This window comes from Pocillopora damicornis, chromosome 9 (genome assembly GCF_964200805.1).
Source record: "Pocillopora damicornis chromosome 9, jaPocDami1.2, whole genome shotgun sequence".
In the NCBI taxonomy this organism is placed as follows: Eukaryota; Metazoa; Cnidaria; class Anthozoa; order Scleractinia; family Pocilloporidae; genus Pocillopora; species Pocillopora damicornis.
In genome coordinates, this window is record NC_142678.1 from 16318021 (window position 1) to 16331085 (window position 13065).

The 13065-nt window shown below is 36.2% G+C and overlaps 2 protein-coding genes across 2 annotated transcripts; one reads left to right on the plus strand and one right to left on the minus strand.

Annotated features, from left to right (window-relative positions):
• Positions 1–300: 300 nt before the first annotated feature.
• On the minus strand, positions 301–6711 carry LOC113672407 (LIM and SH3 domain protein 1). The gene is made up of 6 exons (XM_027188688.2): positions 6585–6711; positions 6371–6465; positions 4315–4399; positions 3598–3766; positions 2698–2840; positions 301–1968 (listed from the first exon to the last, which is right to left on the minus strand). The coding sequence occupies exons 1-6, from the start codon at positions 6651–6653 to the stop codon at positions 1798–1800; spliced, it is 732 nt and encodes a 243-aa protein (XP_027044489.2). The 5' UTR covers positions 6654–6711; the 3' UTR covers positions 301–1797.
• Positions 6712–6865: 154 nt separating this feature from the next.
• Positions 6866–12681, plus strand: LOC113672408 (max-like protein X). The gene is made up of 10 exons (XM_027188689.2): positions 6866–6932; positions 7346–7394; positions 8448–8513; positions 9446–9540; positions 9644–9743; positions 10227–10326; positions 10443–10479; positions 10957–11004; positions 11188–11304; positions 11649–12681. Exons 1-10 carry the CDS (start codon positions 6897–6899, stop codon positions 11712–11714), a joined length of 714 nt encoding a protein of 237 aa, XP_027044490.2. The 5' UTR covers positions 6866–6896; the 3' UTR covers positions 11715–12681.
• The last annotated feature ends 384 nt before the right edge of the window (positions 12682–13065 follow it).

Consider the following 13065-nt stretch of genomic DNA (forward strand, 5'->3'; position numbering starts at 1 on the left):
TGAACGGCTTCTGCTTCTCCACGTCCGATGATTAGGCAAAATGAAACTCGGCCAATCGTTAATCATTCACGTTTTCCCGCACTTATAGTAGTTTTCTTTAGTTTACTTTGATATCTTATTGGCTCCTTAGAATATCTTTCTTTCTCCTCATTGGCCACTTTGGTGTTGATTCCACGACAGCCAGTCAAAGAGCGCTCAACGAGAGACAAAATAACCAAACTAAAGGTTCAACATGTATGGATTTTACATGCAAAACGGAAAACTATTTTTGGATATCATACAAGAACATGATCATTCAACTGCAGTAATACTACACTTAACAAAAATGTTCCCACAAGGAGAAAATTGTGATAAGAAAAACGTTTAGGCAATACAGAATAGGAGATTATTAAAAGGAAAAAAATGAAAGAACATTCCTGAAATAATGCTGGTTAGATTGGTGAGGACAGCACCTATCCCCTAGAGTCTAAATTAAGTATTTAGTGGTGATTTACAGAAAACTACCATACTAAATGTAAACATTGAGTTAACTGTATTTTTAAAAAAAGCAAACAGTGGACACAAAATCCCTGATTGATGTTTGTATCTGGGCATCAGCTTTAACTGAGTCAAGACCTTTTACTTTCTTTGTTGCATGTGATTTGTCATGAACCTTCAGTTGGAAGACCTGTTTGCACTACTGATAAAAGAAAATGCATAAAAGTGCTCATTCCCCAGCAAAAACTGCCTCAAAGCAAGTATAAGTGCAAGCACATGCATACTGATTGAAAAATTTTTGATTGATATGGACACTTATGCCAGCACAGTGAAGGAAAAACAGGCCTGAGTGGCAGACACTGAAATGTCTTACTTGAAATCTCTAGCAGCCAATTCATTTTGTGATGGCTGACTTTCCCACTTCAAATTAACTGATGCCTAAGTGGATTTGGATTTGTTGTTCAGTTGTTAGCAGGTTTCAAAATTAATAGAAAACAAAATGTTTCACCTTTCACATGAAGCAAAAGTTATGACCTTTTAATGATAAATATTAAGGAAATTTTTCCCCTAAAAAACTGCTTCAACTTTTAGCAAGCCAAAGCTCTTATGGTACATGCGATAACACCAGTTTGGGGCTCATGTTCCATAAGGCATGAATTCTACCCTACATGTACCTAGATGTATTTCTCTTACTGTTTGATACCTTGGAATATCTCAAATGAAGTACATGAATTTCTCTCAGTAGTTACTCTTTCTGTAGACACCCATGAAATTACAGCATCTTATGGCTTACACAGAACACAGATCTAAGAAATAGGGTTCCACCCATCTGCTTTCAGTCAATTCTTCAAACAGATCAACAAACATGAACATACAAAAGCTCACACTCACTGCCCAAGCCATCACCACATTTATAATGTTTCCTTCCATTAAGAATGGAGGAGAATCAGTTTGAGTGATAATTCATGATCTTTGAACCACTGCAAAGTCACATTCATATTTCTTCTGGTGTAATCAATTTCACGCTTGTCTAATATTTTCTTAGTTCAGTGTTGTAGAATGTTTCTTAACTGAGTTAGTAATATTAAACTTCTATGGTGAATTTAATTTTTTACATGGCTAATCTCCTATTTGTGACAACTTTGAAATATCTTGGGTAAAAGGCTCAAGCACCAAATGAGTCATCAATATTATCATGTTAGTCAAGAAAATTCTACTGATGTCACCCTTAACAAAAGTCCAACACACTATTTAAATTATTTTCCTAACAAATGCAACTAACAATCTGGCCCAAAGGCAAAATAAAGCTGCATCTCTTCATCAGATTGACTCAACGTAATTTGAAGGCAGCATTCCATACTCTCCTGTTCTTTCCACTCGTCCCTCCATCCACCCATCGTCAATCACTGTAACATCGCTGACCAAGTCACCTTCCATAAAACTGACCTCATCATCATCTGCTGCCGTGTAGTCATACAGAGCCACATATTTCTGTCAGAGGAAAAATGCAAATTTGATCAGTTTGTGTTGCTAGGTCTCATTGCAACATATCAGTAATTCAATAAATTCAAGACCCAATTCTATAAGATGTTTCAAGCATCCTTGATAAAATTTCCACAAGAATCTGAAGTTATGGAAATGAACTTTGCATAACTGATAACCATTATAACAATTTTCTGGTGAGCATGAAAAGCAATCCAGTTTTGAGAAGGTAGAGAAAAACTTGCCCCATGCTCTCAACAAATCAGATACAAAACCAATTCTGAATGTAACATATTAATTTGTGTTTCCTTCAATTCCAGTTGTTTCTCTGTTATTTACCACAAACTCTCAGTGCAGGGTTAACATTACAAATGTAATAGATCCTTCTAGAGGAAGGTGGGAGAGCATAAAGAGCATGCTCCCCTGGAAAAATTTTAAAAGGGTGAAACTCTCTGAGATGTGATTTCCAGCATTCTGAGGCATACCTGAGTAACTTTTTACACAGACATTAATGTTAGAACCAGTTCAAAACTGTTCACAGTTAACAAAGTAGCTGACACAAAATCTGAACTTTTTCCACCACCTCATGAAAACCCAGTCAATGGCTCCTTTTGGTACTTTCTTTCAATCTGATTGCCCAATGTCATTGCTCTGTTTTACTTTTACAAGACTACATGATTATGCTTTCTAGCAAAGAACCCAGCACCAAGCTATTTCTTCAGAAAAACATTAACTAACCTGTCCACTTGATACTGGAGTAGGATTTGGTGCTGGTGGTGAAGGTTCTGGCACATACGCTTGTGGTGGAGGTTGATATGAATGATCTGCTGCCATTGGATGCTCTTGAGACATGCGCCGCTGAGTCTGGATTTGTCTCACTTCTAATAATGCAAAGGAAGGTTTAACAGCTGAGTCAAGATGCCAGAAATTGTAGGTTTTCTTGGGTACATTAGATGGATTAAGAGAAAATTTCAGCCAAATACTAATTCTTCTCACTTAAAAACTGATTCTATCATGACTTATTATATCAGAACTTTACCCATTCACTTCAACACTTTACACCCTAAAATCAGCATATGTTTATTTCCTCAGAGGCTGAAAAGGAGAATTTGTTTAACTTCTTCAAATGGCAATCATTTCCTTTCCTCTTGTGATTATAATGCTTGATTCAACATTGATAGTGAGAGGAGATATTGGATGCTTGTCACTCTTAGGAGTGATGGGATTAAAACTAACCTTGCAAGAAACAGTAATTTGCCAAAATATAATTAACCAGGTCATTTCCAAACAAACTGCTTTTTAATGAAATTGCAATTTTTGTATGACATTTAAATCAACACTGTTGCAAAGTAGAATTAAGACAAAGTGAACTTTTAAGAGTCAAACAGAGTCAATATCATCTTGTCTATATGCCAGGCTACTAAACTTCCTGATTACCATATATACAAGTGGCTCAAAACAACCTTTTATTTCACTTATTTCACTACTTCTCAGGTTATTCAGGCATACATTCATATCTTTTCTACTAGACAATAGCATTCAGAGCCCAGTTATCCCAAACCAGCCACTTTTTCATCCTACATATTTTGCCATTTTTTGAACTTGGAAACATCTACCCACAACTCAAAAAAAACATACCTTCCTGGCTACGTTGTTGAATGCCAAGACGACTCTGTCCTGAAGAGTGTTGAGTGTACGCTATCTGGCTTGCAATCCTGTTGCTCTCCTGAACCCTCTTTGTCTCTGCATCATCAGCAACTGGTGTGTAATGCCCTTTTTGAGCTTCAAAGTCCTTGTGATATTGAATCTGAAAGATTGATAGAAAGAGTGATGCACAAGAGATCCTTACTAGCCCCTTACTGCATAATTCACATAAGAGCCTTGGTGTTCCACCAGCAGCAGCAGTGTATGTTCTTGCAGGGTAAGTGATAGCAAAGCACATGGTACTTCAATTGAACAAAGCAGTGTTTATTTATAGCTTGTTTCTCCAAAATCTCCCAAGAAAAACCCCTCTTACTCCAATCTTTATTGCAAGACGCTGAGTTCTTAATTTATCCCAATTTTGTTGGCATAGGGGTAAAGGAAATTTTGCTCATCCATTAAGAAAGGATGTTAGTCCTTCACAGGATGACCTTAAAACAATTCACCAAATTTCCCTGAATGCATGCAAACAGCCTTTTCTCTAATGAAGGGCTAATGCTTTAAACACCAACTTTGAAACTCTTTACAGTGGCCAGTTCACATTATCAACTCAGTTGATTACAACAAAATTATCTTGTTGTACTCCCCACCAGCATGCCTCACAGTTTTTTTAGAGACTTATCCCCTTTTCATTAGCAAACAAAGTCAACTCACATTACTCTGTTTCTTTGTATTTGAAGCCAGCCGTAGGTTTTCTGGTGTATCAGCCACTGCTGTAAATTTTGTAGTGGGGTAGTGCCTGAAAAGCATATTCAAATCATTTTAAAAGAGAAAGCGAGGCAATCCACGACATTTGGCTCAGGATATTTTGTGGACATTGACAAAGAAGAATATTTGTAACTCTGACAATTGTTAAAATGATTTAGTATAATTGCTCACCTGATTATAGAGATGCACATGATCTGATTGGTAGGTGATTGTAATAAAATATGCCCAATGCTTTCTTTATTTACAGCATTTACAATTGAATTAAAAAGCACCCGAGCAATTAAACTAAAATAATTATTTGGGCTCAGTGAACATTGTTAAATAATTCCCTTGACTTTCTCTCAGGATTATTCAACAACATTCACTTTGGCAAATGATTGTTTAAATAATCCATTAGAAAATTTAAACATCAATTTGAGTCTCTCATGTCATTAGGTTACAATTACTAAACAAGATTGTTTCAACTGAGGAAGGATGTATACACCTTAAGTTCATAAGTACTGTATCATGCACTGATTGCTCTTCACCTGAACAGGACACTTGTTCAGTTTGTTTTCTTTCAGTGACACGTAAATAAAACTTTTTCATTCTTTTGCTACCAGCAGGATACTGTGTAACTGAGTTATATCACTAACAAAAATACCCATGTTCCCTTTCCTCCAGCTTACCAACTTTGCATCTGCAATGGCCCATACCATTTGGCATGACATTACTATTAAAAACTAGGGGCTACAGGCCCAAACACCTGTTTTCCCGTTGCAATCTCTACAATAGCAACATATAGAAAAAAGGGATGTGGTCTACAGAAAAGGTAATGTTTGCTACAAGATAAATGAGCTTTTCACAGGCTGTGCTTTTTTGATCTGTTGTGTAAAAACTCACTTACAAAGTTGGGAGAACAGTTAAAAATGATTGGAAAACGAAAAATAGCCTCAGGCTTGTATTTCACCATGGTAACCTATGTTAACATCTTTCTTGAGTTGTAAAGTGCCAAACCAGTAAAATCAAACATTACAATAAGCAACAAATAGTAGTCCTTCCCATTTTCAAGTTTTCCTCAAAAAGGTGGTATTTCTGTGAAATTACATGACACAACACCAACCATGCAAAGCACATGTAAATGTCTCACACCCATGGGCAAAAATTCCATAAATTTTTATTAAATGTATTTCAATGAACCCTTGGAAGGGAAATCTTAATCAGTAATTTGTGTAAACAAAAACAGGGGGAACAATTTACAGATAACGAACAAGGATTGCAGCTAATTACTAATTCTTTCGACCGAGGGAACCATTACTAATTAATCAAAACAGAGGAACAATAGACATAAACAAAAAAGTCTCTCCGACAGCCATGATAACGTGGCGAGAACTGTGTACAATCAATACTGTACGAACAAATGAACAGATTTTTCATCACCTTCTTGACGAAAACTTTAATTTATTTCTGACGATATTCATTTGATTTTAAACAAAACTTAACAGGAGTGAGCTGAATAGAAGTTTCTGCAGAAGTTTCACCTTTCACCTTCAATAGAAATCACAAGGTGTGACGATTTGACGAGAGCAAATCTAGCTATCGCAATTGAGATTCCAATCTACTCTATCGCTACAGCGTTTTCAATAACAGGCAGATTTGTGCAATGTCAAATAGATTAGCTTTATTATTCACATACTCCATACTGTGGCAAAATAATGCACACGATCCGAGAATATTCAAAGAACGTACAAACAATTCAGTCTTGAACGATACTGGACTAAGGAAGAAGGATAGTAACCGTTGAATATTTCGAAAGTGACTTTAATTGAGGGAAGAGCACAGCGCGGTTGGTGAGTGCAATTAACCTGAAGTAACGAACGGTTCACGATCGATAACCGTTTTGTAGACACAGGGAGTCTTAACGCTTATTTCTATGCAAATGTGAAATGCATGCGTAACAATATTCAGACGGAAATCGCTGTGGCAGGACTCTAGATAATTAACTACAGTTTTACTGACTTACGCTGAACAGTAGGGTAGCTTGCTGTACCCCTTATAATTCTTCATCGTTAACGTCATTTTACAAACTTCGCAAGAAAAACATCCTTTGTGCCAATACTGAAAAAGCAGAAACAGAAGCAAGATGTCAGAACAAAACACGCCAACATCGCGAAGCCTTATAACGAGCGAACACCACGCTCTCACTGCCAACATGGGATGGAATGAGTTTACTCCACCTTATCCAAGCAATTCAGCTTTTCCATTGGATAGACGGTCTTTTGACAGCGGGCACAAGATGGATTCATTTTGGCACGTCCTCAATGTCACAAATTAGGGTTTTCTTCGTTATTCACAGACCACACTGACGAACAACGCTGTGACAAGCGTAAAATATACGAAGTACTCCAACCAGTCTTCAGCTGATTGTCTGTGCAGCTTTTTTTACCAAATCAGGCAATGTTCTGGGAGGAGCAAACCCACAAGGCTCTGTAAACCTCCACTTACATACGGGAAATGCAATCACATCCGGTAGGTGGTAAGGACTCAAAATGGCCGAGGACGAGGACTGGCCTTCGAATCACCAGGTTAGGGAATCTCAGTTCAAGATTGATTTGTGTGGGATCTTTCTCTCATTACAGACTTTTCTTAGTGGTGTTTCATTTTTCTGCTGACTAGGGAACACTTCATTCACCGTAGCATCATTTTGCGATCGATCGACTCAGAAAGTCATGTGGCTCACTCATGTCCATTTATACTTAGGAGGAATTCCTTAATTTTCCTTTTCCTGAAATTCCTTTGTCCGTATTCTTTGTTTAAGAAGTACGTTTTTCCTGTCGTTGAAGACTTCCATGATCTCAGTTGCTTGTATTCTAAATATAAACCAGAGTACATATATGTGTGTGTAGATCAATTTTTGCACGGTGCGCAAGCATTGTTTATTTGATATGAGGATCAGAAACACAGCTTATGTCTGAAGTAAACCATCCCTTTCTTTCAGCTTGTGACGGTTATTCCAGGGGGCCCCGACCAGCTTTATGATGACCCAGGTAAGCTACCTATTTAATTACTTTGTTGATTTGATTTTTCGTTAATTCTTTTTATGAAAGCATTGGAGATTTCAGGGAATGGTTAGTGGGCAAGAAGTGAAGGCTAGTTTTCTTATGTGGGGAAAATCCCAGGCCATTTGGTGATTTCACTGTTTTCCTAACGTCACAGATGTTGCAAACATAATTATCAGGAGATCGCCAGATGTTTGTCTTGGTGGAATACAGATGCCATTTTATTTGTGACTCAAGGATAATGGAGCCAAGGGGATTGATAGTGATTGATAGTGAGCTAAAACTTTGGCCAATATCCCCAATGGTAAAAATAGGAGTTTTCATAAATCCTCAATCGTTGCAGAAATCTGGGACATGTTGGGAAAATAGAAATGCTCCTGATTTTTCAAATTTGTCTCTGACCCAGGCAGTAGGGGATGTCTTCAATTTTGAATTTTAATAAGTCTTTAAACTCTGGGATGGTGGGAAGACAATGAAATCCCTGACCATTCAGGATTTTCCCTGCTAGTGAAACCAACCTTAAAGGAAAGAAAGGAGAAAGGAAAACCTAAAGAAGTTCTCCTTGCTGTTAGCTTTTGGCTTTGTTGCTTAATCAGTGGTAGTACTTAACTAGTTCTTGAGAGGAAAGGTTTCAAACCCAGTTCTTCATCTGTATTTTATTCAAGTACAGTCCACCTGTGAGGATTAGTGCTTTTTCCCTATTATGGGCAAACAAGAAATACTTTCTTTGACCTTTGGTTGTGTCTTGTCTATATTTGATATTAGGTAATTTTCATGATGTACTTGTCACATATTTGCATCGGTCAGAGAAAGAAAGTTGTGTATTTGTTGATGCTCATTTGTTTGGTTCTCATTCTATGGATGTACAACAAAGCAATTGTTCTGTTCCTTGTGAAAACAGATGGTCCTGTTTTCCCATAAGCCGTGATGTTTTCTTATCACTTCATTCTCAGGAGTTCAGACTCTTGCAAAGTCAAAATTAACTGATCTGGGAAACCAGACATAACTGTTTTTGCATTTAAGTATTTGTTCATATCTCAGGTGATGCAACTGATGTCAAGTCTGAGCCAGCCAGTCCTGAAGAGGATACATCAAGGACACACTTTGGTACAAGAAAAATATTATTATTTATCACTATTTTCTGTACGTATTAATCCATTCACTCCCAAGGTAAAAATATCAATTCTTTACACTGTACTTCATACATTGCTTATAATTTAAGCTTTGAAAATTTGGTATGAAATAAAAATTTATGTTTCGTTCTTGTTTTCTTTGCCACCTTTTCACTTGAAAATGTGTATTATTTGGTAAATATTGTAATATGAAATTAGTTTTTAGTGGGAGTGAAAGGGGGTATAAAACGTGTATTATTTGGTAAATATTGTAATATGAAATTAGTTTTTAGTGGGAGTGAAAGGGGGTATAATACAAAGTGTAGTAGTGATAAATGTCAGTAAATTGAGCATATAATTTAAGTATTACATCTGAGTGATGAAAATAATGTATACAGCATATAGTCAATAGCATAAATACAGTACTGTAATTATAGTCATTTGTTTTTAGTGGTGTGCATACATGTATGGTCATGTGAGTGGTGTAAGTGTTGTTCAGTCACATAATTTTATTCCTTCTTTAAGAAAAGATTAATGTATTGGGAAGCCACCTTCTCAAATTTCTGTAGATATGGCAACAAAATAGTTAGATTTTAAGAAAGGATGTATTACAAACTGAGGGTTGATTTACTTATCGGCCCAATTATAGAGTGGTGATCCATCCTTTGTTAATCCAAGGAGTGATTAAGAGGATATTTCTTCATATGATACTAAGTAAAGAAATACATCTTTTAAGTGCAAGTTCAGTGGAAGAAAGAAAAAAATGTCAATTAAGGGATTTTGTTCCACTTAATATAGAATTCTCAAGACTGAAATTATGTCACAGACAGAGTAGAGAATTTATATGTATATCATTGGAGTAAAAAGGGTTAAGTGTTTCTGACTTGTGAACATAACATGTGCATCAATGTTATCTATTTTCTGCAGATTCCCCTGATGAAGACACAGATTTGACAGTTGCCAAAGAACAGAGGCGGTTTGCACACAGTGCAGCAGAGCAGAAAAGGAGGGATGCCATACGAGTCAGTTGTTATTTTATTTTGCAGTTTATGTTTCTAGAGAAGTTTGTAAGTAAACAAACAATTTGTGCCTTTTTGTTCATGAAATTTTTATTTATCTTTTCAGAAAGGTTATGATGACCTACAGACAATTGTGCCGACCTGTCATCAACCTAACAATGCAGCAGCTATGCAGAAGCTGAGCAAGGCAATCATTCTGCAAAAATGTAAGACAATGAGCTCTTAAAAGCAAAGATTTTGTAACTAAGTTCAAAATTGTGACCGGCTTGTCACTAATGTGGAGAAAAATTTACTGCTGCCCAACAGAATTTTAATGCTGTTCATAAGCAGGAAACCAACTTGAATTGAATTTTATGTAAACTAGTGTTCAAGAGAGGAAACATGCATCATTTTTGTCAATGGGCTGTTTTACCCTCAGTTGGTGATAGTTAATAGTAAAGAATATGTTTTATGTAAACAAACATCTCTAAACATCACATTTTTCCTATTATCATTTGCTGTAAATTGTTAAGTGTTAGACATTATTTGTGACAAGATTCTTTCATCTGACATCTGAGACACAAATGTTTAACAATCCCTTGATTTCAGACACTGTATAAACATTTAAAATCAGTAGCAGGAGTAATTGGCCATTCAAGATGCCCCCTATTTATTTTTTTTTGTTTTTGTTGTTGTTGTTGTTGTTTCAGCAATTGAATATATAGTGTACTTGCATCAACAAAGAAAGAAACAAGAGGAGGAACTGGAAGCACTCAGGAAAGAAGTGATGGCCTTAAAAATTATGAAGACGTAAGACTGTTGATTTAACTTGCTGGTTATGCACGCCATACATTCTTTTACTTCCGTTTCAATACAACAGTTTATGATTAGAGATAAATACTGCATTTTTTTCCCATTATTTTCAGAAATTATGAGCAAATAGCCAAAGCACACCAGAATCAGGTACAGCAGCTGAACTTGTAACCCTGTTTTAAGCCTTTGACCCCTAAGAGGGACTAGGATCTAATTTCTCCTTACAGTTTTACCCCTGAATCATACATACTGGTCATGAGAAAAAAGGAAATGATCACCAACTAGGGGAGCTCCTGATTGCTATACAAATTCTCCTTGTCAGCAGCTTAGGCAATCTATGAAGAGCAGTGTGAATCACTCATTAACATCATGAGAAAAAATGAAATTATCACCAACTAGAGTAGCTCCTGATTGCTAAACAAATTCTCCTTGTCAGCATCTTGGGAAATCTATGGAGAACAGTATGGAAAATATGCATGGGGTGTTAAGGGTTAAGGTCATATCTTGGTATTGGATGCACATCTCTACTGGATATTTATTTCAGAAAGAAGTAAAATCTTGAAACAGAATCTTTTTTTTTTTGTTTTATTTCCATCATTTCATTTCTTTTCCTTCTAATTTTCACAGCCAGCACAGGGACAGAAAACAGTACCAGATCAAGCCAAATTTACTGTGGTAAGTTGTCAGTACTATTACACATGTACATGGTGTAGCATTTAAAGAATGACCTCTCTACCTTATTGTTTTAAAACAAATTTTAACAAATTTATAGATCTGCAATTAAAAATTCTAACTCCTAGTTTCTACAGCATATTTGGAAGGTGAAGTTTCATTTATTTTTAATTTTACCTTTCTTAGTTCCGACAGATCATGGAACAGCAATTCATGACATTTAATGCCTCTGTCAATGTAACAAATTTTGAAGCCTTGTCAGCATGTATATTCAGCTGGCTAGAAGAATATTGCAAACCTCAGGTAAGACCAGAGAATTTCTATTCTATTCTTGCCTTTTCACACAGTCCAGATTTAAATTAAGCTACCTATACTTACATGTTATTGACCAAGCATGAGGTCAAGATGGCTGGATATTGGCTAAGGTCTATTTTGAATTGGTCCTTATTAAAGACACACACAAAGATTGAGTAGCCAATCAGAACACAGGATTTGCTTCATCTTGCCCAAAGGCATTGTCAGCTATATAGCAAACTATCTTATAGACATGTAATATTTGTATGGTAGGTTTGGAGGGTGTGATCTTTATAATAGAATATGTTTTTGTTACCAAAATGATTTTTGTTCTTCAATCTTTTTAATCTTAGTATCTGCAAGAGATTGTCGTCAATGCTCTCAAAAGTTTGAACAGCCAAGGACTACTGCAGCAGTAAATATACATGAAGTGAACCCAAAAATACCAGTGTGAGAATATTGGTCTGCTGTGACATTGGTAGAATTAATCTAAGATCTTGTGTGATAAACTCTCCCTTTGAAGAAGGGAGTACCTTAAAACGCAGGCAAAATGCAAAGGAAAGACGTAGGAGATATGAAGTTTATTCTGTCAGGGGTATAGTGCAGAAGTGTGTTGCTTACTCAGTTTGTTAACCAGCCAAAGGTGATATTAGAGCTGCACAGTATTATCTCTTGCAATATTGTCAGCAAAGAACAACTTCTACAGTCTTCCTGTTTATCACTGGTACCTTGCAAAGTTGTTCTGGTATATGTAGGGGTGTAGGCTTAACCACCTGAGGCATATTTAACCTGAGGTTTTGCAAAGTGTTGTAAATTATTTATGTATATGTTAGAAGCTAAGGGTCAACATAAAAGTTTCGGAAAGTTTGTACATAAAACTAATTTATGTTTACAGGGATAATTTGTGAAGAAAACAGAAAACAGAACGTTTTAACCCTTTTGGCTTTAAATTTGGTTTGAATCTGAACCACTTTGAATTAGTTATTGAGGTTTTGTGTAATCTTGAACTCTAAGTTAGACTCGCAGTCATAAATGATGTCAACAAGAGAAAAATTCCTACAAAAATGTTAGCTGTTCAGGGTCAGGCAGAGTGTCAGCCATCAGTCTCTGCTCAAACATCACTGAGGGCCTATGGCTATTTTCCACCAGCCAGTGCTTTTTTATTGCTCTGTGTATAGTCAGATAACTCACCATACAAGTTTGGATGGAATTCAGTAAATAATTATGTTGAAGAGAAGGTCAATTATTTACTTCAGTTGTTGTTGCAATGGCTGAGAATGGCCTTGATTACATACCTAGGTGGTTTTGCAAGGTGTGAACAAAAATATATATATATAACGTTACTGTTAAAGTAGAGTAATAAAGTGTTATTTGTTTGACAATGAATTGACTTCTGCTGTGTAATGTTGTGTTTCAACTGAATAATTCCTGCCTACTGGTAGTCTTCACTCAATAAGGTCAACTGGGTAGGAGTATTGGTCTCAATGCAGCCTATTTTTACAATTATAGTTAATGAAATGATCTTTTTCTAATGGTTTATCATGCCCCAGTTCAAAATTAAACTCTATTAACTGTAGCAAAATTTCTCTCATTTGTTCTAATGGGCAGGAAACTTGGGCCATTTGAATGTCTAAGGAAGGTAACTTTTCCATTCAGACAAGGAAAACACAATGATCTCAGTTGCCCAATCAGACTACCAAAAATTGGGCCAAAACCTTAAAGCTAACTTTGGACATATTAATTGGGCCAGTAAATTAAATACTGCACTTG